Source organism: Barbus barbus (genome assembly GCF_936440315.1).
Source record: "Barbus barbus genome assembly, chromosome: 5".
Lineage (NCBI taxonomy): Eukaryota > Metazoa > Chordata > Actinopteri > Cypriniformes > Cyprinidae > Barbus > Barbus barbus.
The window spans coordinates 38385869-38412789 of NC_136733.1; the positions used below are offsets into that span (position 1 = coordinate 38385869).

Genomic DNA, 26921 nt, shown 5'->3' on the forward strand with positions numbered 1-26921 from the left:
ATTCGTATCCATCTATTTTCAGCTGTTCGAAACAGTTCGTTTTGCTGCTTGATGTTGAAAATTGGTGTGTCTTATCATATTATTTTAATGTATTATATTAATTATGAACACACTGGTTTGTAGTGCAAACAGTTTTACCATTTACTGCACGTTGCTATTCTTCTCGTTATTTACCTGTAGCGGCTAATGATCCGGAAGTCTCACCAATAGGCATACTTCCACGTTGAAGAAAAAGGTGGATAGAATGTAGTCCATTTGATTTATACCTTTCTGTTTTGTCGTTATCAAGTGATATTGCCCATCATTAAAGGGGTCATCGGATGCCCATTTTACACAAGTTGATATGATTCTATAGGGTCTTAATGAAAAGTCTATAACATACTTTGGTTAATTTCTCAATGATAGTGTAAAAAACACCTTCTATACCCTGTAAAAAAGAGCTCTGTTTTCAGCACGCTGATCTAGTCCATGTTCCTTTAAATCCTAATTAGCTCTGCTGACTCCGCCCCTCTCTTCTGTGGAGTGACAAGCAGACCATAGATATGTGTAGAACCATATTCGACCGCACCAGAAACGTTGACGCGTCAGCCATCTCGCATTCACCATAATAATCAATGAATATTCAAATATATACAAGCGTATAAGTTGCTGTTGTAGATGCACACAGTCAATGCGCTCAAAGATTCACAGACCATTCCAAAAATGGCGGATGGCTTACGTATCGCAGCCCATAGAAACAGTTGATAATGAGGCATCTAGGTATATATATCTATGGAGCATACTAAACTGCAGCCGCGAAACTGGCTAACTAGCACATTATTAGGAAAGGCGACGGTCTTGTCAATAAACTCTCGTGGGAGGGGTCTGTACAGAACTACGTCATTCTGACAGGAATCTCAGAACAGCCTGATTTGAGAGAGGTGATTTTAAAATAGGGATTTAAAAAAAAAAAAACACTGGGTGGATTTTTATCATTATAGGATGGATGTGTACGCACACTTCCAATTTTGCATCCGATGACCCCTTTAATATAGGAAATTCCATTTGGCCATTTTGTAAGGCATTAAAAACTTGTTTATTGCTGGATAAGACTAGTTTTGACCAGTTTCTATCACCAAAAAATAAACTCCTAATGCTATCGAATCAACAAAATAGGCAAATGGGAATTGGTAGTGCCCTTGATCTGCTCTACTCTTTATTGCAGGTGATGGTTGAAGCTTACAGGAGAGATGCCAGCTCCAAAGACCAGTTGATCTCTGAGTTGAAGGCTTCTAAAAAGCGTCTGGTGGTAGAGGTGAAGGACCTGAAGCAGGAGCTGTTAAAACTGGAGGGAGAAAAGCAGAGTGCAGAACAGGAACAGACTCATCTGCAGAAGGAAGTGGAGAGAGTCCAGCAGCAAATGAATGGTCTGGAAGCCCATTTACAATCCGTACAGACAGAGAGAGACCAACTTGACTCTCAACTGCAGGTACACACACCGACTGCATTACTAAGATCATCTCTGCTGCAGAGATACACCCTTTTGTCTTTTCTAAAACAAATTAATACTTGTATTCAGCAAGGACGTATTAAATTGATCAATTTACTGTAAAGACAGATGTTACAATTTCAAATAAATGTTGTTCCTATAAACTTTCAATTCATAGAGGAATCCTGGAAAAATTTCCTTGAACTGGAAAGTTTATTGACCACCAAATCAGCATATTAGAATGATTTCTGAAGGATCATGTGACACTGACCACTGAAAATTCAGCTTTACCTTCACAGGAATAAATACAAATGTTTAGTATATTACAACAAAGATCAGTTATTTAATTTGTAATATTATTTCACAATATTACTGTTTTTTTCCTGTATTTTTGATCATATAAAAAATATATGTATGTATGTATGTTTAAAAACTTTTGAACAATAGCATATTTTGACACTCTCCACGTTGTTGCTTCAGTCCCTTCAGTTTGACCAGAACCAGCTGGCGGCAGTGACAGAAGAGAATGAAAATCTGAGGAAGAGGATCGAACAAATGCAAGATGAAGCTAGAAAGTGAGTCACAATCACACCGCCTCTCCTGCCATAAGGGTTTCCATAGTGATCGCTACTCAGTCTTTGACATCATGGATATGATGTGACATATAGACAATAGTGCGTGTTTGCTTGTGATCTCGCATCTCAGAATTAAACAATGAGGCATTGGAATGCATTTTTCAACTATTTATTTAACGAATTAAAAAATTACCCTGAGGAACATCTGATGGTGAAGTAGACCAAACAATTGCATCTAACTTGATGTTATGTGCTGCTCTTTCCTCTTCCAGAGCTATCTCAGAACAGAAGGTGAAGATGAAGCGAATAGGCACCGATTTGACAAGTGCACAGAAAGAGATGAAGGCCAAGCATAAGGCCTATGAGAATGCAGTTGGCATTCTGAGCCGCAGGCTGCAGGAAGCCCTCGCCACCAAAGAGACAGCTGAGGCTGAGCTTGACAAACTCAGAGCTCAGGTTTCAGAGGGTGGAAATAGCCAAGAACTTCAGGTAAACTGCTACTGATGGTCTACAATGTAAATACTAAAAGTTAAAAGGGAAGCATAAACAGAGAACTTTTGATTGTAATTCTTATATAACTCCAGTTTACACCGTTCGCATGCAGTGGTGCTGTGTGTAACTACAGTTTCTCTTCTTTTTCAATAATGAGTTGTGTATTTGTTGTTATTGCTTCAGGCCAAGGTGGAGTCCCTGCAGGGAGAGCTGAAGGCAGTGAGCAAGAGTAAAGCCATGCTAGAGAAAGAGCTACAGGAGGTCATCACCCTCACTAGCACTGAGCTGGAGGAATATCAGGAGAAAGTGATGGAACTGGAAGACGAGGTGAGAGAAAACGTATTAATGGTGCATAAGACACAATTTGAATCAAAATGGCAACCTATTTGTTTTTTTTTAATAATTAACATGTTTACATGCACATCATTTTCTGAGGTCAGAAAATCAGTTTGGAGTCTGTAAGATTTTTGAAAGAAGTCTCTTTTAATGGTCACCAAGTCTGCATTTATTTGATGAAAAACTGTAATATTGTGAAATATTCTTATGATTTAAAACAACCGTTTTAATATGTAATGTATTCTTTTACTTTACTGCAAAGCTGAATTTTCAGCAGCCATTACCCCATCAGTGTTTTTGTAGCAATGTAAAATCTTTACTGTCACTTTTGATCAATTTAATGCATCCTTGATGAATATAAATATTAATTTCTTAATCACCTTTGAATGATAGTGTGCATGTACGTTTTCCCCCATTATTCTATGATACTAGAGATGTTTACTCTTTACATTTTTAGTAATTCTGTACAATAATTTAATAAACTTGGATTACAATAATTTAATAAACTGATTACTGATTTGTTCATTTCATTTAATTTTCTCTTCACTGATAATTTTTGTTCAAATGTTGTTGTTTTTTTCCCCACAGCTTCAAGAGTCAAGAAATTTTAAGAAGAGAATTCGTCGCCTGGAGGATGCTAATAAGAAGCTTGTGCTTGAGCTAGAGCATGAGAAAGGGAAGCTCTCCGGGCTTGGGAAATCCCACAGTGCATTGCGGGAACATGCCAATATTCTAGAGGCTGCATTGGCAAAGCGAGAAGCAGATCTTGTCCAGCTCAACTTACAGGTGTGATGCTACATGTCATAACTACAAGCCGAATTCCGGAAATGTTGGGACATTTTTAAAATTTTAATAAAATTAAAACTCGAATCAAAAAGAATTTCGAATCACACAAGCCAATATTTTATTCACAATAGAACATAGAGAACATAACAAATATTTAAACTGAGAAATTGTACAATTTTATGCACAAAATAAGCTCATTTCAAATTTGATACCTGCTACAGGTGTCAAAATAGTTGGGAGGGTGGCATGTTTACCATGGTGTAGCATCTCCTCTTCTTTTCAAAACAGTTTGAAGACGTCTGGGCATCAAGGTTATGAGTTTCTGGAGTTTAGGTGTTGGAATTTGGTCCCATTCTTACCTGATATAGGTTTCCAGCTGCTGAAGAGTTCGTGGTTGTCTTTGACGTATTTTTTGTTTAGTGATGCGCCAGATGTTCTCTATAGGTGAAAGATCTGGGGCCTCGTGTATAAATGTTGCGTGGAAAACAGTGTACGCACATTTCTATGCCCATTTTGTGTGTACGCTGTTTTCCACGCACGTATCTGGATTTATAAAAAATAAAACTTGGCGTAAATGTGCGATGCTTTTGACTGTGCGTGCGCACTCTTTTTCCTGGAGTAATGAAGTAAACAAGGATTTTAAACTGTTTTCATTTTGATATACACATTTACATGAAATATTCCACTCTAATTAATGGAGATGCAGATGTCATGTTATGAGAATTTTTTTGCGAGAATAATGATCAATGATGTACACTTACTTCGATATTATGGCTGACACTGCTGGATTCGGTGGTCGAACGGTCCATTGTCCCGTTTGAATAATAGCTACTGTACAACCGCAGGTGTTGATGTCGTGTGAAGGCATCTCCATAACATTAGGAAAAATACTTCAGCAAAACTACATAAATGTTATTTGAGTTGTTTAAAACAATTGAAATACTATTTGGTCAGTGGAAAGAATGAGGTCAGGTATATTCTAAAATAGGTTATTTATCTGAGAACTAAACAGTTTTGGTTTTATGGATATTTTGATATATTCTACTACAATCTGGATGATTTTGGCAATAAAAATTAATGTGGCACAAATGGCATTTAGTCCATATCTCATATTTCTCATATCGTTGAGAGCCAAAGTAGAAATGTCTTGTACCTTTGACGGTGTTAAACGTGGTGTCATGTGGATGGGAATATGCATGGAAATGATATGCAGTTGAGGTTATGCATCGTAATAATAGGCGTTGTAAGCTCCATATATGGGGATTTCTGGGAGGAGACGGGGTGGAGATGCACGTACACACAATCTTCCCCTGACTGGGATTTATAAAGGGATTTTTGTGCATGGTCTGGTGTACGCATGCTTTTATAAATCTGAAAACTTTTGTTCATACGCAAAATCTAGCTTTTGTGCATACGTCCACTTTTAGGATGAAATCTACGGGGAGATTTATACATGAGGCCCCTGGACTGCAGGCAGGCCAATTCAGCACCCGGACTCTTCTACTACGAAGCCATGCTGTTGTAATAGCTACAGTATGTGGTTTTGCATTGTCCTGCTGAAATGCACAAGGCCTTCCCTGAAATAGACATCATCTGGAGGGGAGCATATGTTGCTCTAAAATCTTTATATACCTTTCAGCATTCATAATGCCTTTCAAAACATGCAAGCTGCCCATACCATATGTACTTATGTACCCCCATACCATCAGAGATGCTGGCTTTTGAACTGAATGCTGATAACACGCTGGAAGGTCTCCCTCCTCTTTAGCCCGGAGGACATGGCGTCCGTGATTTCCAACAAGAATGTCAGATTCGGACTCGTCTGACCATAGAACACTTTTCCACTTTGAAACAGTCCATTTTAAATGAGCCTTGGCCCACAGGACACGACGGCGCTTCTGGACCATGTTCACACATGGCTTCCTTTTTGCATGATAGAGCTTTAGTTGTTTAACTTTAATTAGTTGCTAGATGTTCTCCCAGCTGAATATTTTCAACATTTCATGCTTTTCAGCCCTTTGTTGCCCCCTTGCCTACTTTTTTGACACCTGTAGCAGGCATCAAATTTTAAATGAGCTCATGTAGTGGATAAGTGTAATTTTCTCCATTTAAACATTTATGTTCTCTATGTTCTATTGTGAATAAAATATTGGCTCGTGTGATTTGAAAGTCTTTTAGTTTTCATTTTATTCAAATATAAAAAACGTCCCAACATTTCTGGAATTCCTGTTGTAGCTTTTAGATTCACAAAACTGTTCTTTAATAGTTTTTTTTGCATTGCTTTAACATCTCAGTAATCCTTCACTTCAGGTTCAGGCAGTGTTAAAGCGTAAAGAAGAAGAGGACCAGCAGATGAGACAGCTGGTGCAGACGCTGCAGGCCGCTCTGGAGAAGGAGAAAATAAAAGTCAAGGATCTGACCGAGCAGGTTAATATGTGATTTTAACAGCTGCAGAGCGTTCCCATTGAGAACTCCCAAAGGCTTTGGTTTATTTTGTTACGTGCATGCAAGTGACCTGTGTGTTTGTATGCTTTATTCAGGTGGCGGAGGCCAAGCTGGAGGCAGCCCATAACCGCAGGCATTACAGAGCAGCCATGCTGGAACTCAGCGAGATCAAGAAAGATCTGCAGACCAAAGAGGAGATCATCAAAACCCTGCAGAAAGAGGCTAAAACACTTGCGTAAGTCTGTTTTCTTAGGATCACAGCTGCCTCTGAAAGAGGGAAACTATAAATGCATTGTTGGAGTTCAGTGACTAAACTGCTTTATTAACTTCTCTGATTTCTTAACTTCTCTGTGTACTTTAAAGAGCAGATGTTTGTGACTTCTCAGATTGTGTTGGTGTGTTTTGTGAGAGATTTCTCTCTCTTTGACAGGGCTCAAGATGAGAAGCACTCTGAAGAGGTTTCTCATTTCCAGGAGGAATTAGCTGATGCTCACGCTCAACTCCAGATCCTTCAAAAACAACTCGATGATGAGCTCAGCAAACAGCCCCTCACTAACCAAGAGGTACTGCACAAAACCTAGTCAACTGCCTCACTGTTTGAATCTTTACACTCTCGCAATATAACACCTGTTATGCCTTAAAATGCTGTCTAGGTAAGCAGGTTGCAAGGTTTAAGTGCCTGAGCCCAGCTCCAATCTGTTAAATGCCAATATTATGAGATATTAAAAATGTTATGATGATTTTCTATTAAGCTGCTTCACATGTTACTGCTCTGAAGTACTAATATGCAACGTTTAGGGGTAGATAAGTACAAAATTGTGCCTAGAGAAGGCCAGCAGGGGGTGCTCACATAGTGACGGGGACACTATGCTGTCAAAAAAAAGCACCGTCTTTCGGATGAGACGTTCAACCGAGGTCCTGACACTCTCTGTGGTCATGGCACTTCTCGTAAAGAGTAGGGGTGAAACCCCGGTGTCCTGGCCAAATTCCCTCTACTGGCCCTTGTCAATCATGGCCTCCTAATAATCCCCATCCACTTGATTGGCTCTATGACTCTCTCTCCTGGTGTGTGGTGAGCGCACTGGCACCGTTGTACCGTGGTTGCCGTCGCATCATCCAAGTGAATCCTGCACACTGGTGGTGGTTGAGGAGAGACCCCCCCCCATGATTGTAAAGCGCTTTGGGTGTACGAAAGCACTATATAAATGCATCATTCATTCATTACGAGTACAGTTGCACTTTTTTTTTTTTTTGACCGTGAAATCAAATTTGAACATGACAGACCTACCACAAGTTAATTTCATCTACGGCTTTGAGTGCTTTATTGAAGAGTTTTGATATCTGTTGGGAGAACTGTGACCACCTCTCATTCTCATTCTGAATCACTATATATCATGTATGCTGTGTTCCTGTCTCCCTGCAGGTGGAGGATCTGAAGTGGGAGGTGGAGCAGAAGCAGCGGGAGATCGAGACGCAGAAGCAGCAGCTGGAGATGGTGGAACAGTGTCACCAGAGAGAGATGGACACCCTGCAGGACACTCTACAGGTCGGATGCACTAGTCAGCTTCTGTTGTCAGAACGTGTGTTATGGTTCTTTTCTTCTGAATTCTGGGCTTTTCTGTTTGATATGATCTGTAGAGGATAAAGGTGGAGCTGGAGATGGTGCAGGAAGAGCTTAATGGCACACGGAAGGATAAATTCGTGCTGCAGGCCAAAGTGGCAGAGCTGAGGAACAGCATGAAGACTGTTCTTCAACAGAACAACCAGCTCAAACAAGACCTCAAAAACGGCAGGCTCAGAAAGGTAAGACTAATGCTCATTTTAATTTGAAATCTAGACAACATGGACGTTTGTAAGTGTGTAATTCAATATTTTCTGTCCCCACACCAGCGGATGGATTTAAAGGGGGAATCGACCCCAGTGACTCCAGTAAAAATCCCAGACTGCCCTGTTCCTGCTTCACTTTTGGACGAACTGTTGAAACCCTCAGCATCCGTCAATAAAGAACCTCTCAATAACCTCCACAACTGTCTGAAACAGCTAAAGTAAGACTTGCACACATCTTGCCATACCTTTCTGTGTGAAAACTAGAGGAGAGTGGGCACATGGTAACATATAACATGATTAACAGGAACGTAGAGACTTAAGACACTTACGATAAAATTCTTAATCAGATATGAGGATCATACGGTCGTTACAATATGCCCTTTCTGAGTAGATGAAACTATTAATTGTATTCCTGGAAAAACACCACATATTTGTACCAGACATATAAAATGAATGAGAAGAAAGTAATAATTTGAACCCGAAGTCCAATGACACAAACCTGCTCTCCCCTGTCTCCCTACCAAAAACCACATAACTTCTCATAAATTCTCACTCATCTGATTTCTCGTAGGCAGGAGATGGACAGCCTTCAGAAGCAGATGGAGGAACACACGGTCACAGTGACGTCGTTGGCCAGTGCAGAGGAGGAGCTCCAGAAGCTGGGGATTCATGACAACATTAGCAACGATTCACCTGATAAAGAAGAGACCGATGAGATGCAGCCCTCGTAATGCACAAAGAATCCTTTAAAGACATTATCTGAGGAGAAAGTTCAGTTTTCTCTCTATGGGCACTTTTAAGTTTCTTTTGTTTCTATTTGGCTTTATCCCTTCCTAACCAAGATTGTTCGGGTGAAACGAAGCGCTTCTTTATACCACAGCTTTATTTTCGGGGGTCATTTTGGTGTTTGTTTGTGTTGCAATCACTATTTATTTTCACGTTGAACAAATAGAGCTGCTCTCTCCGTCTATCTGTTCTGTTTATCTCGCTTGCAGTTTCACAGAAGTCGCCCACCTGACATTCAGCTTTGATTTAGTTTTCTTTCTCATCTCATGAGAGGTGCAGAAAGAGTGGTCCTTAATCCTGCAGAAGTGGGGGGAAAAAACACAAATGTGATCTACAACAAACATCCAGGGCACCAGACTCCAGTGTTATAGTAACTAGTGACCTATTGACCTGATTTGGTCACATATATATCTGTTTGGTTGTTGTTCTCACTTCTTGCATGGAGAATTCAGCAGCTGAACTGTTCTTCCATTCCTCTGTGCCTGTGAATGAGCTGACCTCTCATTCCATCACTGGACAGATGGCTGATCTAATGCAATATATAATGCTAATATATCTACTAAACAATACGAGGCCCCATATCAATCACGCATTTTAGAGCACAGATCAGCCCAGATTCCCCCAAAACAGAGCGCTCTTAGTTTCCCCAGGCCTCAAATCAAGTCTAAAGCGATGCTGACAACTTCCTGTCTACATGCACACTCTGTACTACTTTACCCATAAGTCTCAGAGTTCAGATCCACTGTGGGGATTATAATGCGACCGTGAGGATGCGCTTACAATATTATACTACGGCCTCTTTCTGATTGAAACTCAGGACCTGAAGCCCCAGGATTGTACGTGTGAGACTGGGAGAAAGTTGTAGCCCCTTTATTCAGGATAATATATTCTAGATCAGAGGTTTTTGTCTACGATTTGCAGATGTGAGATCTCCTAGAAAAGGTCTTGATGATGACTGTCAGAATTGGACTAGTTCTGTTTAGGGCTGCGCCTTAAAATGAATCCAATAAGGAAACCTTTAAATAAATACTACTAAAAATGTATAGCTTGAATGAAATGTTTCTGTTGAGAGATCTTGGGAAATAATGTAAAATAGGTTGAATGTGCTCTCGAAAGCGCTGTTGTACGTATATATTTATAATATATGAAAGGTGTTGACTTCTATTGCACAATTGATAAAAGAAAGCAAGCTTACTGACTGATGTAAAATATTACTTTTTGATGGAAAGATTTTGCCTTTTTTTGTTCGCTTATTTAAAAACATTTTCACTTCCTGAAATTCTCATGGATAGTTTGTCATTACAGCCTTAATTATTGAAAATGCGTGCAAATAATGTGTTTTAATTAGGTGTAATGTGTCTTTCCCCTGATGAGCTCCATTTGTAATTGGCTTGAACTGTTTTAAGTGTGTTCTGAGATAATGGCATTGATCTCCGTGTATGGTAATAACCTGTAGACTGCTTTAAATGATTAAGACATAATGGGAAATGAAGCTTTACACACGAACATCAAAGGATTAATACATATCCAGTGAAAGAAAGGGAACTGTTTTTAATTAACTGAAAGTGTACTGTGTATTAATTACTGTACTGACTAAAAGCACGAGTTTCTGTTCAGTGTTTATAAATAAGACAAAAGTTTAACTTGTAATTCTTTGCTTGCTCTGCATTTTTATGGGATGTACCATATTGAGTGTAAAATATAAATCATTCTGTAAAATGATCACATCTGGTCTTTTGTGCCTATTTAATGCTCTTTAGATGACAATGTTTGTTATATGCTAGAAGACACATTCTGCTTTTTATTTAATCGGTAATATTTAAGCTTTATACGGTAATATACTCAGGTTGCACTTTAGTTTAAGGTGTCCTTGTTACTGAGTAATATTACTATATGCTTAGGTTTACTTGCATGCATGCATAATTTGTTATAAGCACACATTTTTATGAATTTTCAGTAATGACTGTTTTACACAATTTAGATTAAAATTGATATGGTATGACAAACATAATTAACGTGAAGCAATATAGCACACTACTGTTTAAATTTAACACGTTTATCGTTTTAAAAATAATAATTTCAAATAATACACAAGTCAGCCACTAGGCAGCGCTGCTGAAACCCGTTCAAAGCATGCAAAGACGCATCGAGCAAGAGACACTTCCGGGAGGCACAGTTTCCTCCAGATCTCTCTGAACCCCATGTTTTTATTTGTACATGATTATAGCGGTTTTCCTACAGAAAGAGATATTATCGAGGGCGACATATTTAGTTCCTGTTTTGCCACTATAAGTGTCGGGCATGGCTGTGTGGAAACTAAGCATGTAAGGAGCTCTTTGGAGTGCAGCCCATCTCCACCTGCAGCCTTCATAAATTTACAGAAGCAGAGGTAATATTAGAGTTTTTAATCACTGTTGTTCAGCTTATCTCCCTTTTTGTCTTCGTTGGCAAAGTAAACCTGTCATTGTTAAATATGACGCGATGAGATGCTATATTAGTATTTGCTGTATTGTCGGATGTCATTGTCAAAGTATTGACTTTCAATATAAGCATGACTAGTCCGACTCTTTGGCGAATCGGTTCTTTCGAGCGATTCGTTTCAAACTATTCCGTCAATCCTTTACGTAATGACGTAAAATCGCGCTGACGCACATTACAGGGTTCAGACTAAACCAGGATTAAATCTTTTTTATAAATGTGCTTAGAAAAACCATTACTGGTGTGCTTTTTGAGACAAAACAAAGGCACTGATGTATTTTAAGATCAGTCGGTGCAAGTTTATTTCAGTTTAAACCTCTCAGATTTATACTTTAGTCTGGGACTAGTCTTAAACCTTGTCTGTGAAACCAGAGGAGAATGCTCTCATTATTATAAATGCTGGGAATCTCAGTGGGGTAACCATATTTGGAGTTCACATGGCACCGTACACTATGGTGGGGATATGTTTAGGTCATTTTCATTTATTAGTAATTAAACTTGGCCAACAAACTGTAATATATATGGGTACAGTAATAATTTGGATATTTTTTTTTTAAACAAATTAGATGAGAAGCTTACATATTGGTCTAATACATTTCCTAATGCATTTTTCATTCTAGGAGACTTTAATGTGTCATTTAATAATTCTTTGGACAGATATCCTCCAAAAAGGACCGCTTGTTCTAGTCCTGCACTATTAGACCTAACAGACATGGGCCAATAAAACCGGTTCAAGACAATCTCATTTGATTATTGGCTCATATCAAAATTTATGTCAATGTCGGCATTCAATGTACCCCGTTGACCGACCACAAAACGATCTTCATCAATACCCCTTTAATGGCAGATTATGTGACAGGCCAATGCACAGCTTCTTTGTGCAAACTTAACAGTTCACTGTTAGAAATACCGGATGTAAAGGATAAAATTAAATAGATATTGGAAAAAAATTGGGAGCTTTTTAAGTTTGAGACAGGTGTTTATTTAAGAAAAGTTGGATCACTTTTAACCAAAAAAAGAAGGGTTCTTGAAGACAACCTAATCATGAAATTATCTCAGTCTAATAATTTGATTGCATGTCTCTAGAGGAAAAATCTGCATATTTGCAAATGAAATTGGATGAGTTGTAATTTTACCCTCTCAACAATTGAACAACTTTGTGTTGATGGCAAAATGGTAAAAGATCCATTGGAAATCGCAAGCTACAGTGCAGTTTTTATAAGAATCTTTATAGTTCAAAGTATTCGGAGCAGACATGTCCTCATTTCTAGACTCGGTTAATTAAGGTTATATCTGAAAGTGATAGATGTTTTTGTGATAGCATTGTTACTGCTGAGCTGTACAAATGATTTGCTAATGAACTTTAAATTAGAGAAAGTATTGAAAAAGAGGCTTTACCTTCTATATTGATGCAAGGTATCATAACTTTAATTCCTAAAAATATCTTACCAATTTAGACAACTGGCGACCCATCACACTCCTTAACAATGACTATAATATATATATATATATATATATAGATTGTTTGGAGACTGTTATAGATGAGACTCAGTCTGGATTTATGAGGGACTGACATATAATGAATAATATTAGATTATTTTAGATTTATTGGATTATAGTGATTTGCCAGGAATTTTTTTCTTGGATTTTTATAAAGCTTTTAATTCATTTGAACATGCATTTATATTTAAATCAGTGGAAAAATGTGGTTTTGGTGAATATTTTTGAACTAAACGTTGCTTTGTGCATCCAAAAGAGGCTGGTGGTTTAAATGAACTGATGGACTGACCTGCCCGACTCGATCCGAGCCGCTCAGTCTCTTCAAGAAATAGCTAAAAACACGTCGCTTCCATCTTTATTTCTATTCTTAAAAAAAAAAACGTGCCCCTTTTAGACTTGCACTCTATTCATTTACTAACTGCTTGTTTTCTTAACAACTAACACTAGCTTCTCTATTATTTTTGTATTTTATCTATTTGTTTTCTTTTTATTTATTCTAAAATGAACAAAAAAAGGCCTCTATCACTTGCTCTATTCTTTTTCTATTATATTTCTTTTAATTTATTATTATTTAGTCATTTAGCAGACGCTTTTATCCAAAGCGACTTACAAACGAGGACAAGAGAAGCAATTAATCGTAGTATTAAATCGAAAACTTTATAAATACTACCCATACACATTTTTAAAAATAAGGAAATTCAATAAAAATGACAAATGCATACAACAAAATTATTAAAATTATGTAATATTAAAAAAAAACCTTTGTTGATTTTGATTGCTTCCAGTTTGGATAAAAGCGTCTGCTAAATGAAAATGCGTCTCTTATTTTGTATATAATAATACTTGGATAAAGTACCATTTTCCACCCCAAATGAGTTGAATTTGTGAACGAATCATTCGGATCTCTTTAATGAACCTGTTCAGTCGATTCACTGAAAAGATCCGATGCACCCGGCGTTTGAAACACATGAAGCCTGCCTGGCGTACTGAGCATGCGCAGACCGTTCCACGCGCATGCGCAACCCGAGCTGTAAACAATGCGACCCTTCCAGAGCGTCATATAAAGGTTTAATAAATCACACATGCACATCTGCTCGGCGCCACTGTTCAGCTGATAGATGGTAAGTGGTGCAAAAATAACAGGTGACATTTTCATCCCCCGTGTTTTGATCTGTCATCTCCATTAATCAGGATCATGAAATATAGACAAAAACTACAATGGATGGTAGAACTTTTAATATGCTGCAGATGCATGCTTGCCTCACAGGGGATGAGATTTAGAGGAGTTTAGTTCAGATGCGATTTGTGCATCCCTCACTTCATGTCGCATGTTTTTGATTCATAACAATGCATCATGATGCTGATGCTGTCAGTTTAACTGTTTCATAAACATAAAGTCAATTATTTCTATATATTTGGTCCAGATTGCTGTGTTTTTGTGAAAATCCACCTCGTGGTTTTTTATTGTCCTTATACAAAATAATTTTGTGTTGTTTTTGTTGTTTTGTTTATTAATAAAAAATTGTGCTGTTAAAGGAATGTTTGCTTTCTAAAACCTAAACAAATAAAAAGAATAGAAGAGTATTTTATTGTTAATCACTTGCAAAAATTCAATCTTCAAAAGCTCATTATTGTCTCTTTCTTCAAAGAACACCGAAGCTCTTAAGACAGTGAACCTGTGCTGCCCTCTATATAAGTGTGTGTGTGTGTGTGTATATCAATTTTTATTTATAATGTTTAATATTTATTTTATAATTGCTGCTTTTCATTTCTAGCGATGTGTATTATATTAAGCCTGTACATTTGCATTTGTTCTTCATTTGTATTTTTTTGTGATGCCTTGACAAAATAAAAAGGAAGTGTATTGTTTCTGAAAGCACTAGGCAAGGCAAGGCAAGTTTATTTATATAGCACATTTCATACACAGTGGTAATTCAAAGTGCTTTACATAAAAGAAAGTGAAATAGACATTAAAATCAATAAAAACATGGAAATAAGAATAATAAAAACAAGGAATTTTAAAATGATATAGAAAATGATTTAAAATAAATTTAAAGAAAATGATTATACATAAAATTCATTGCAGTCAGTTCGGACATATAGCACAGTGCTCATTCAAATGCACAGTTAAACAGATGAGTTTTGAGTCTTGATTTAAATGTGGCTAATATTTTAGCACATCTGATCTCTTCTGGAAGCTGGTTCCAGCTGCGGGCCGCATAATAGCTAAACGCAGACTCCCCTTGTTTTGTGTGAACCCTTGGTATTTCTAACTGACTCGATCCTAATGATCTGAGTGTTCTGTTTGGTTTATATTCAGTGAGCATATCAGCAATATATTTAGGTCCTAGGCCATTGAGTGACTTATAAACGAGTAAAAGTACTTTAAAATCAATCCTAAATGTAACTGGAAGCCAGTGTAAGGACCTGAGGACTGGTGTGATATGCTCAGATTTTCTGGTTCTAGTCAGAATCCTGGCAGCAGCGTTCTGGATGAGCTGCAGTTGTCTAATGGTCTTCTTGGGAAGGCCGGTGAGGAGACCATTACAGTAATCCACCCTGCTGGTGATAAAGGCATGAACAAGTTTCTCCAAGTCTTGATTGGAGACAAAACATCTAATTCTTGCAATATTTTTGAGATGATAGTATGCTGATTTAGTTATTGCTTTGACATGACTACTGAAACTAAGGTCTGTCTCCAGAATCACCCCAAGATTTCTGACTTGATTTTTCGTTGTTTGACCCCTAGAGTCAAGATATGCATTCACCTTGAGAACTTCATCTTTGTTTCCAAATGCAATGATTTCAGTTATCTCCTTGTTTAACTGAAGAAAGTTCTGGCACATCCAACTGTTAATTTCAGTAGAGTGGCAGGACATGTAAAGTGCCCTACGTTTGTTACCCTACGTTTGTTACCAGTCCCAGCGCATGCTGTTATCAGTATGAGGCATATGGAGGGTTTACCAGGTTGTTAATACTCTCTTTTCTGCTTTCATGTCAATTTCTGTTTGTAACCCCAAATGTGTGTTTTTATTGTTTTTTCCTGATCAGGTAGCCGTAGCAGCAGAAGCATGGATGCGGTCCTGAGCAGGTTGAAAGGTCTCACTGCTGACGAGTTGAGGGAGGAGATCATTAAAGCCAACTTGAAATGTGGCCCCATCACTGCCACGACAAGAGCCATATTTGAGCGTAAGCTGGCCAGGGCTCTGGTGGAGGATGCTGGACTTACCGAGCCCGACAGCAGCGGTGGTAACAGCTCTGGGAGTGTAGTGCCACACTGTGCCACATCAGCAACCCAAGATTCGGTCACAGGCGAGGATGGGGATTTTGGGTATGGCATGGGCCTTAACCCACCTGAGGAGGAGGCTCTGAGTGGAACAGTGTGCCCTTGTAATGTAGAGAATTCACAGACTCCCTCGAAAACTGCACAGGTGTCGCCCACATTTTTCTATGGAGTGTGTCCATTATGGGAGGATGTGCTGGCTAGGAATGGTAAGCATTTTTACCTTTAGACACTTGGTACAAGACTGAGATTTTTTGTGTAAAGTGATGTACACTAGCGTTAAACAGTTTAAGGTCGGTAAGATTTTTAAATGTTTTTGAAAGAAGCCTCTTACGTTCATCAAGGCTATATTAATTTGATCAAAAATACAGTAAAACGGTAATATTGGAAACTATTATTAAAATTTAAAATGACTATTTTCTGTTTTAATATTTTAAAATGCCATTTATCTCTGTGATGGCAAAGCTGAATTTCCAGAAGCCATTACTCAAGTCTTCAGTGTCACATGATCCTTCAGAATTCATTCTAATATACTGATTTGGTGCTCAACAAACATTTAGTTGAAAACGGTTGAGCTGCTTAATATTTCTGGGAAAACTATAATACATTTTTTTTTAATGCAAAGATTAGTATTTATTCAAGATGGAATGTTTTGTAACAGTGTTGTGTACTGCTTCAGTATGTCACAGTGCATGTTGGCATTCATGGTTCCCTCAATGAACTGTAGCTCCTCAGTGCCGGCAGCACTCATGCAGCCCCAGACCATGACACTCCCACCACCATGCTTGACTGTAGGCAAGACTCACTTGTCTTTGTACTCCTCACCTGGTTGCCGCCACACACTCTTGACACCATCTGAACCAAATAAGTTTATCTTGGTCTCATCAGACCACAGGACATGGCTCCAGTAATCCATGTCCTTAGTCTACTTGTCTTCAGCAAACTGTTTGCGGGATTTCTTGTGCATCATCTTTATAAGAGGCTTCCTTCTGGTCTGAGCACTGACAGGCACCCCCACCCCTTCAACCTCTGCAGCAATGCTGGCAGCACTCATACGTCTATTTCCCAAACACAACCTCTGGATATGACGCTGAGCACGTGCACTCAACTTCTTTGGTCGACCATGGCCTGTTCTGAGTGGAACCTGTCCTGTTAAACAGCTGTATGGTCTTGGCCACCATCCAGTTTCAGGGTCTTGGCAATCTTCTTATAGCCTACACCATCTTTATGTAGAGCAACAATTCTTTTTTCAGATCCTCAGAGAGTTCTGTGTCATGAGGTGCCATGTTGAACTTCCAGTGACCAGTATGAGAGAGTGAGAGTGATAACACCAAATTGAACACACCTGCTCCCCATTCACACCTGAGACCTAGTAACACTAACGAGTCACATGACACTGGGGAGAGAAAATGGCTAACTGGGCCCAATTTGGACATTTTCACTTAGGGGTGTACTCACTTTTGTGGCCAGCAGTTTAGACATTAATGGCTGTGTGTGGAGTTATTTTGAGGCGACAGCAAACTTACACTGATATACAAGCTGTACACTCACTACTTAACATTGCAGCAAAGTGTCATTTCTTCAGTGTTGTCACATGAAAAGATATAATAAAATATGAGGGGTGTACACACTTCTGTGAGATACTGTGTATATACACTTTTGAACGGAAGAGTTTGTATTTTAATATGAAAATTATAACATTTTTGTTTCTTCGATAACTGTTTATTAGCGCACTTAATACAGAGTTGTTAGTACAATAGCCTTTTACATGGTTATACTGTGCAGAGATGACTCAAACCTGTTGTGTTGATGTGAGATTATTTTCCTCTTCCTCTTTAGAGAGAGCCCATGTGTACACTGATAAGAAAGAGGCTTTGCATGCAGTTAAAATGATGAAGGGGGCTCGGTTTAAAGCTTTTGCCAATCGTGAGGATGCTGAGAAGTTTGCCAAAGGCGTATGTGACTACTACCCTTCGCCAAGTAAAAGCACTACCTGTGTTTCTCCTGTCAAACCTGGCCTGGTGTTTTGCAAAGGTGAGGAATTATCCCAGATGTAAAGCCCATTTGAAAAATAACTTTGATTTAAATGTTTATTTATGAATGTGAATTTAGTGTATACATTTGTCAGTTATGTATCGGTTTCAAAAATTAATGTACTAGATTATAAATAAATATATGAATTAGGGATGGGAATCTTTCAGTACCTCATGATTCGATTCATATTGATTCTTGGCATCACAATTAGATTAAAAATCAATTCACGATATTATTCACGATTATTCATCAAATCAAAAACACACCAGTCTATGGGTAGTCCTGAGTCCTGACTCAAGAAATCAGTGTTTCCTGTTATTTATTAACTTCCTAATAAATCAATAATATTTTACACTTCCCATAATAACAACAAAAGATCAATAATTAATATAATACTCACTGAAAATGGGGCAAGATATATTTGTTTTTCGTCCTCCATTGCTGTTGCTGCCTTGTTCCAACAACATCGTTGTTATTATATTAACTAGAAAATTGATTTTTGAAATGTATGAATCGATTCGAAACGCTTGAATCGCGATTCATATGTGAATCGATTTTTTTCCCCCACCCCTAATATGAATGTTTTATATTAAAATTTCTGAAAATAAAAATGTATGTTAACCCTTGTGCAACCTTTTGGGCATTTTTGTCCTTTTCAGTTTTTTTATTTTTTATTTTTGCCTGTGTTTGCCTGTAAATTTTGGCACAAGTGTGTATTTTTATTGGAATTTTACTATTTCACCCTCATTTCCTTTAAAATCTATTTTGCACTAGGTACAAAAAATGTCCCCATTGAAATTATGCTATTTTTAATCGCAGTGCTGTTTAACTGTAAAATTATGCAATTTTTGTCATTTTGTTGGCAAGGCTTCAAAATTTAATCTTTTACTTTTTTTTTTTTTTTTTTTTAAACGGATGGTGCCATTTTTTCAGGTTTGGCCTATAAAGCAAATACTCGCTTTATTCCTGTTTTCTGCTTCTGCGTATTATAGAGCCAATTGGATAAATAATGCAGCTATAATTGTGTGGTTGTGTTGGTGTCAGAGTGTGGTTTATATGCGTGTCATTAAAAATAATTGTGTGTGTGTCCTTGTAATATTTGAGAGAGAGAAACTCTACTGCAAATCACAAATCCAAGCACTGTGTGCACCAGCTGAGTTTTGCTGGCATCTAATGGGGAATATGTGGTACTGCGCCCAAACAAAATCTTACTGAAAGCTCATTTTTTTAGATATCAACCTCAAATTTGGAACACAGTTTATTTAGATTTATGGCTTTGATTTTCTAGCAGGTTTAGAGTTCCACATGTTTCATAAAATATATATTTTAGATATAATATTGCTCATAAAGCATTTTCTTAAACTTCTAACTTTTTTTGGGTTTCACTTTTTAAACTTTTTTTACTTCAACAATAATCTGCCATGGTTCTTCTTTAAAAATGAGACCAAACTTAACTCCCAATTTAACTTCAAATTTTTATGACCGTTTTTTTTTTACATGGACATTTTTGTCCACTATGGACCTATGTGTAACTTTTTTTTTTTATTATTGACTCACAAGGGTTAAGCAAAGATAATCATGTATTTAAAAACTGTAAATGTAATTTTTTATTTTATTTTTTCTGTTAAATTCCCAAATCCAGACCACCCATCTATGATGGAGGCAGACACAATCAACAGGGAGAAGGCGAACAGTTATAAGAGCCCTCGGACGCAAGATTTAACGGCCAAGCTAAGGAAGGCTGTGGAGAAGGGAGATGAGATGGCCTTCACCGAGCTGGTTTGGAGCAACCCTCGTTACCTCATCGGGTCAGGGGACAACCCCACTGTAGTCCAGGTGAAAGCTTTTGTACCGTAATCTGTTTGTATGAAGTTATTTTGGCTTTTTTCCACTTGATATGGTGAGCTGTTAGGTTCTTTGCAAAGTTCAAAGTCTCTTTCCAAACTAGCCTGGTATCTTAATATTATGTTATTTATTTACAAACCCAAATATTTCCACATGCACCATTTTCCCATGTATATGAATTCATCTGTATACTTTAAAGCGTGTTCTTCTATTTTTTTACGACATTATCTAAACGAATCAATCTCTCAGTGCTGTTCCTCTATTGTAAATGTGACTGCAGGAGGGCTGCAGGTATAATGTGATGCATGTGGCTGCTAAGGAGAACCAGCCAGGCATTGTTCAGATCCTGCTGGACACTCTCGAGAACCCAGATTTCATGCGGCTTATGTATCCAGATGATCAGGAGAGCATGCTGCAGAAACGCATCCGATATATCGTAGACTTGTACCTTAACACCCCAGATAAAGCTGTAAGTGGTGCTTTTTATCTGTCTTTGCTATTTAACTGTTCAAATATTGAATATATTCTGATAAGCACAAAAATATTGTGCTGTGAAATATTTCTACTGGTATTTATAATTTCTGAATAAAATAAAAAAATGGTTCAACTCCAGTTGCCATCTTTTAGATTAAAAACTTCATAATGCATTGTAGGATGATGCATTCATTGCTGCCTCTGAATTTGACAGGCAATATCATATAAGCCAGCATTATTTTGATGACACTGTTTGGAGCATCTGTTGTGTCTGGTACTTTCATATTATACTTTGAATACTGTCTAGGCAGGCGGCTCACTAGGGGTTGTAACAGTGAATGCTCTGTCTGGTGTTTCACAGGGATTCGAGACGCCGCTCCACTTTGCATGCAAGTTTGGCTGTGCAGAGGTGGTCAATATACTCTGTTCTCATCCAGATGTCGACAAGAACGGCAAGAACAAGTACAACCAGAAGCCCTCTGAGGTACAGCACCTGTGATGCACTAGCTTTCATGCTGAAGATTTCATAATTTATCAAAGCTTATCTATCAGTCGTCCAATGTATTCTCTTAATTTAGGTCATTTGTGAAAGAATGAAAGAAAAGGGTAAAATTCAGGAGGTAAAACAGAAGATAAATGAATATTTGGAAGGTAAGTCAGCGACTGATTTGCATTCATTTATTATACTTTAAAAATGTTGTATTCTTTATTCTAACACTGATTTCTGATTGGCTACAGATCGATTATACATCCCCTTATTGAGAGCTACTGATAACTCCTCCCAACCTGTGATTGGTGCACCTTGGTCCCCTGAGCCAATGGAAAATCTGTCACCACGGTTACCCAGAAGCCCAAAGGATCCAGTTATGGCAGTCAGGGCCTTTGCTGGACCTTTAAGTCCATCTAAAGTGAGTTTTATGTAGAATATATAAGAGTTTTGTGCTAATGTGTTTAGTCATGTAGTATGCCCTAATCAAATTTGTATATGAATTAAAAATGTTTTTAATATAGGCAGATGAGTTCAGACGAGCGTGGAAGACTCCTCCCAGAGAACGGGCAGACCATTTCCACAACATCCTAAAGTCTGACCCAGACCGTGGAGCAGAAAGAGTTGGCAGGTCAGCGCTATGATATAATTTCAGGAAGCTGGACATTACTTGTATTATCATAGACACTTATTTAATGTTTTTGGCATTTAATAATGCTATTAAGCATTGTTTAAATAATGGTGTCCTGTCTGTGAGCAGAGATCTGGCCCATGAGCTCGGTCACCCCTGGGCAGAGTACTGGGATTTTCTGGACCGTTTTTTGGACCTGCAGTCAAGCGAAGGCCTGAAAATACTTGAAGAATACCTCAGTAAAAAGGACTTCAGTGAGCGAGCTCACGAGGAGGCTGGAGAGAACGAAACCAGCAACAGGATTAAAACCCCATCTCCGGGTAAGACCACTGACTTTTAACATACCTGCAAACTTGTCACCTTTTGGCGAAATGTGTCAATCTGACAGGGCATTCATGAATATATATCTAACAGTCAGATGACTGTACGACTGTCTTCAGAAAAGAGGCATTTTCTTTTCATCTTAACTCCGTATGATGCCTAATAAAGTAATGTTTATTTCGTTTTTTTTTAATTAAATTGTGGCTTGCTTAAGTTTGTATGTGAAATGGGATGGAACTTTTTTTTGTGAATATTCAAGTACATCTACTTTGTACATCAAACCTTTTGATTTCCAAGACCCAGGGAAATCCTTCACTCCATGATATGTTCCTTTTTAAATTTCAGGCAAACTGAAGAAGTTCTGTAACTCCATCTCTGTCGGGGCATTTTTGGACGAGGGTGACGATATCAGCCTGGAGGAGATGAAGAACAGGCAGAACGCTGCCCTCACCAGTATTTCTTCTGTGTGCTCCAAAGATGGCCTGCAGGGGGCGGTAGGGGGGCTTGAGTTTCACATCCTACCAGTCTCCCACAGTGCTGACCTCATCGAGGTGGCGGCGGAGCAGGATCTACTGCTCTCCAGCAGTAAAAACGGCCTGTGCGAGCAGGGCCCCGGGGACAGGACTCCAAACGGGGACAAAATGTCCCCTCGCATCTGCGGTTCATCAAATTCCTGCATTTTGTCACCAATATCAAACCTAATGGCTGAGTTTGAGAGGATGTCTCTGCTGGATGAGCCAGATAGGACAAACCGGGAGAGAAGAAGAAGCGGAGGGAAACGTCACAGAGACGCCCAGGCCACGGAGCTCACCTCTGGACTCGGCTGTCTCTCTTTGTCCTCGGAAGACGACTCCGTGTTTGATAAAGACAGGACGTCTGCGTCACAAGCAGCAGAGAATGATGGATTGGAGAGAAGAAACGAAGTAGATGCGAGGTCCGGTGCAAGTTCAGATGAATACTTTCTGGCCAATGAGATGTTAGAACCTATGAACCAACGGACTGTAGAGACTCCAGGGGGCGAGCGCACGATCTGCGCTAGATCAAAGTCCTGGGATCATGGGGGAAGAGACCTCAGCTCCTCAGGGTCTTCCAGCTCCTACAGATCACTTGACAGTTCTCAGGACTTCATACTGCATACTCCTCCTAGAGTGACGAAAACACTCTTCATCGAAGGGTGAGAGGAGCCTGTGATGCTTCGATATAAAGGCATTACTCATGTCCAGCAGTATAGCAGAGAATTCTGATATCTAGGCTAGCAATGGAATTTCCTAAATATTAGCCTTTTATGGTACACTTTGGTACACATATGGTGTCCCATAATTTTTTTAAGCATAGACCTTAGGTTAGATGCCACATTAAATTGTATGCAAATGAAAACGAGGCTGTGAGGAATAACCTCAGTCCACAATGGCACACTCCAAGATCACATGCAATTTCCATAACTCACAACTTTTAAAACAAAGACGTTTTTGTGCATCAAATTGGGATGTTGTTAAACAACAATACAGTCCTTCGAACACACTGCACATTTGTCCCTCACAGTCTTGTTTTCATATGGTGCTACCCTTCTCAAGGTATATTGGTCTATAAGTTATTATAGTAAAATATATGGTTCTAAACCTAGCTGGCCTCAACTGAGTAATTAAAGTTAAATTTGCAACCCAATTAGACAATCTGGCATTTTTTTTTTTTTTTTATTCATTCAGTTTATTTCATTTAATTCTTTTTAAATGCATGTATTTAGTTATTTGTATACATTTTCATGCATGGTTTTAATTTAATAAGAAATGTTACTTGAGCACAAATCAGCATATTAGAATGATATCTGGAGGATCATGTGACACTGAAGACCGGAATAATTGCTTTTTAAATAGTAATAATACAAAAACACCTCTTTGACACGAACCATTTGCTGTAAAAGAAAAAAAAGGTCCTGTTCTGAACAATTTGTGGATGGCCTCAGAACAAATGTTTTTTTAAATAATGCATGAATGCAAAAGTCACGTTTTTGGCTTGAAACCTTCTTTCTTTCCTTCTTATTTCAGGGATTCGCCCACCAATTTGGACAGAGAGGTTTTGTCAGCTTTAGGAGTCGCAGACATTGACGCTCTGAAGTATCCAGGCATTCACAAATGGAAGAGCACAATTCAGGCATACTCCCACTTAGAAATGCAAAGGTAGGCATGCGGGTCACGCGAGAGTTACGTTACGTCTAGTACATTACACAACCGTTCAAACGAGATGTGGGGTTTTCTTTAAATAAATGATTATTTATTAAGAAAGGGTGCATCAGATTGATCAAAAGTGCCAGAAAGTAAAATCTTAAATGTTGTTTTTTGAAGTTCTGTTGTCAAAGATAAAATATTTTATCACTGTCTCTGTGGTGAATATATTAAAACAGAAAACATACTGTAGTATTACACAATATCACTGTTTTCCTGTATTTTTTTTTATCAAATAGATGCAATCCTGGAGAGGAGGAAACTTCTTTAAAAAAAATTCAAAAACTTAAGGACAACAATAGGTCTTTTTTAAAGACTGCTCTTGAAAACATCTTGTGACAAATATTTATGTGTGCTAAGAGGTCTGTTTCTATGTTTTCAGCTGGCAGACTCCTGCGGTGTTCAAGAGCCATTTGAGGGCTCATTCAGTCACCCCTGGCTCTCCGGTGGGCGGCTTGATGTCCCCCGCAGGTCGTTTCAGCCCAGCCCGTCACATGAGCTCACCGGACCTCTGCAGCCCCGGACGCTACAGCCCAGCACACTCCAACTACAGTCCCGTGAGCTACATCCAGCGCATCCGACTCAAACATTTCGGCGACGCTCCCATTTAACAAATGCTCTCCATCTCATCCGGCCCAATTTCTACCAATTAGCAACTGAAACAATAAGCGTAACAATCCAATATGGGATGAAACGTCACCGAGGAGAACGGTGTTATAAAGGAAGCCATGAAATGCTCAAATTGGACTCCTAGTGCCGTTCAAACCACAGATAGGATCTCGCAACAGGCCGTCCTTCAGTTTCTATGCTGCTAGGCTCATAGAACACAGCTCAAATAATAATATGCACATCTCCCGGGGCGTTCCCTTATCATTATATATATATATATATTTGGTACTTCTGTGTATGACACTCAGTGTGTTGATCTGTGATGGTCATATAGACTTTTTCTAACCTTTTGTTTTGTATTCTATTTTCTTTCTTATCTCTGTGTGTTTGGGAGATGTATCTGTGGAATTACAAAACTGTGTCTTCTTGAATGGAAATGAACAATTTTATACTTAACACAGTCATTTAATTTGGGGAAAAAAAGATGTCAATGTATAAACGCAGAAACCCAGAGCTAAATTAAAATAATATAGTATTAAATTATTGAATTATTTTTGCTAGTTAGCACAAAATGCTAATTTTAATGGGTATTTAATGGTTTTTAAGGTTAAAAAAAGAAAAACGTCAACTGACACTCTGCCAGGAGTTATTTTTATTCCTTGATTGGAGAACTGCCTTAAATTTCTAAAAGAAAAGACCAACTTCTGAATTTCAAAAGCAGGTGTTGGGGGGAAAAAAAGCAAGAGGACTATAACGTGTGAATATTCCCCTTTTTTAAGTTTAATAAATGTGATTTATCATTTCTAAGTATGCATTTGTGTGCACTTTTAATTATTTTTGGAGTTTGACGCAGTTCATCGTGAGCAACAGATGAGATGCGGTTTGTCGGAACGACGTGAATCTGCGTAGTTTGAGCCGTGCCACATTCAAGCTCATGCACAGCTGATGATCGATAACGAGTGTGGATGGCAAGTCCGTACTGTCTTGTTACCTTAATGTCATAAAGACTCGACGATTGTGGATCCAGAGTGTTGTAAGTGCACTTTAAATGTGTTCGGAAAACACATTTAAATCCTTCATCCCATCATAAATGGCCAATATTTTTTTTCTCTTGCTGGCTTTTCAAATGGATCCTTTGCCAGATTCAGCCCATTGGTTTTGGAATCAAAGCTACATGACTAGAAGCAGAAAAGCTCAGTTTTATGTGATGAATATCTCAAGGAATCGAGTCCAGAACATCATCTGTGGTACTTTCAGATCATGTGATCTATTTCTTTGGTGCCCATCGTTCTCAGTGTAGTGCTGGCCTGTTGATCTTCGCTTCGTAAAGCTTTAGTGCCTTTGATTATGATCTGTTTGGAAGGGCCCGTGGCTCCTCAGTGTACGACAGGTGCACTGACCCCACATAGAAGCTGAATAGACCTTTTTTTCTGTTTCCTAGGATAAAGTACAGGACAGTAGCATTGGCATATGCAGTGTCTGAATACCTCTTAAATACGATTGTAAGAGAAGAAAAAAAGGTTTACAGTTGAGTTCTTGCTAGTGTTGTATCAATGCCAGCCTTACTTTTTGTTAAATGATGCTTTGTAGTGCCAACACTGGTGATTTGAAAATGAGTTGCAGTTTGAGAATTGAATTATTTTTGTTGTCCTGGCCTTTACGTTGCATGCATTTCTAGTCCTACGTTTAAGAAGAGTATTTGATGTTCTATTGACGAACGATAAATAAAGTGCACAGTCTTGTAACTTTACTGACTTTTTCTGGCTCTACAAGTAAAATCTCGTTATGAAAAGTGGCAAATTTACATTTCTTTGAGGTGAAAAACATTCAGATTTCTCCCATTATTTTTGTTAACAAGGTCTTTTTCTTATGTGCATGACAGTTTAAATATTTGATGTCTCTTATGCTCACAAACATTTCTTTGATCAACACATTACAATTTAGAGCATCTTTTCCTATTTGAATGTTTTAAAATGTAATTTATTCCTGTGATGACAAAGATGCAGTCTTCAGTGTTATTTTTTCAGTGTAATATTTCTTATCTATGATGAAAGCAGATGTGCTGTTTATTTTCTGAAAAATCAAGACTTTTTTTTTCCTTCAGAAAGCTCAAAAGAACAGCATTTATTTGAAATATAAATGGTCTTTGCTGTCACTTTTGATCAATGAATATTTATTTTGTAAATTTCTTTAAAATAATCTTACCCCACACTTCTATAAAAACATACAAGAAACGTCTGGGCCGTATTTCACCAGAATAAAAAAAGGTAGATTCTGCATAAAGAGAAAAAAGGGTCCAATTAGGATTACTTTTTATTTACA

At 38.3% G+C, this 26921-nt stretch overlaps 2 protein-coding genes across 4 annotated transcripts in view; both read left to right on the top strand.

Moving 5' to 3' along the window:
* Window positions 1–10441, top strand: part of LOC306870211 (golgin subfamily A member 3-like) — a 24526-nt gene extending 14085 nt beyond the window's left edge. For both annotated transcript variants that reach the window (XM_079417338.1, XM_079417339.1), the window contains exons 13-24: window positions 1205–1468; window positions 1949–2043; window positions 2316–2532; window positions 2719–2862; window positions 3460–3657; window positions 5968–6084; window positions 6198–6337; window positions 6533–6665; window positions 7526–7648; window positions 7741–7905; window positions 7993–8147; window positions 8501–10441. In XM_079417338.1, the coding sequence (XP_079273464.1) occupies window positions 1205–1468; window positions 1949–2043; window positions 2316–2532; window positions 2719–2862; window positions 3460–3657; window positions 5968–6084; window positions 6198–6337; window positions 6533–6665; window positions 7526–7648; window positions 7741–7905; window positions 7993–8147; window positions 8501–8660 (1911 nt within the window). In that variant the 3' untranslated portion in view covers window positions 8661–10441. The remainder of the gene's footprint in view (window positions 1–1204; window positions 1469–1948; window positions 2044–2315; window positions 2533–2718; window positions 2863–3459; window positions 3658–5967; window positions 6085–6197; window positions 6338–6532; window positions 6666–7525; window positions 7649–7740; window positions 7906–7992; window positions 8148–8500) is intronic.
* Window positions 10442–10858: 417 nt separating this feature from the next.
* Window positions 10859–26342, top strand: LOC306869563 (ankyrin repeat and LEM domain-containing protein 2-like). 2 transcript variants are annotated; one of them, XM_079416320.1, is made up of 13 exons: window positions 10859–11104; window positions 15745–16185; window positions 17816–18010; window positions 19653–19846; window positions 20136–20324; window positions 20691–20813; window positions 20908–20980; window positions 21068–21237; window positions 21341–21447; window positions 21577–21767; window positions 22114–22942; window positions 23814–23945; window positions 24373–26342. In XM_079416320.1, the coding sequence occupies exons 2-13, from the start codon at window positions 15765–15767 to the stop codon at window positions 24599–24601; spliced, it is 2853 nt and encodes a 950-aa protein (XP_079272446.1). In that variant the 5' UTR covers window positions 10859–11104; window positions 15745–15764; the 3' UTR covers window positions 24602–26342. The 2 variants fall into 2 exon arrangements, with proteins under 2 accessions (XP_079272446.1, XP_079272447.1); XM_079416321.1 differs by lacking the exon at window positions 10859–11104 and adding an exon at window positions 13682–13814.
* The last annotated feature ends 579 nt before the right edge of the window (window positions 26343–26921 follow it).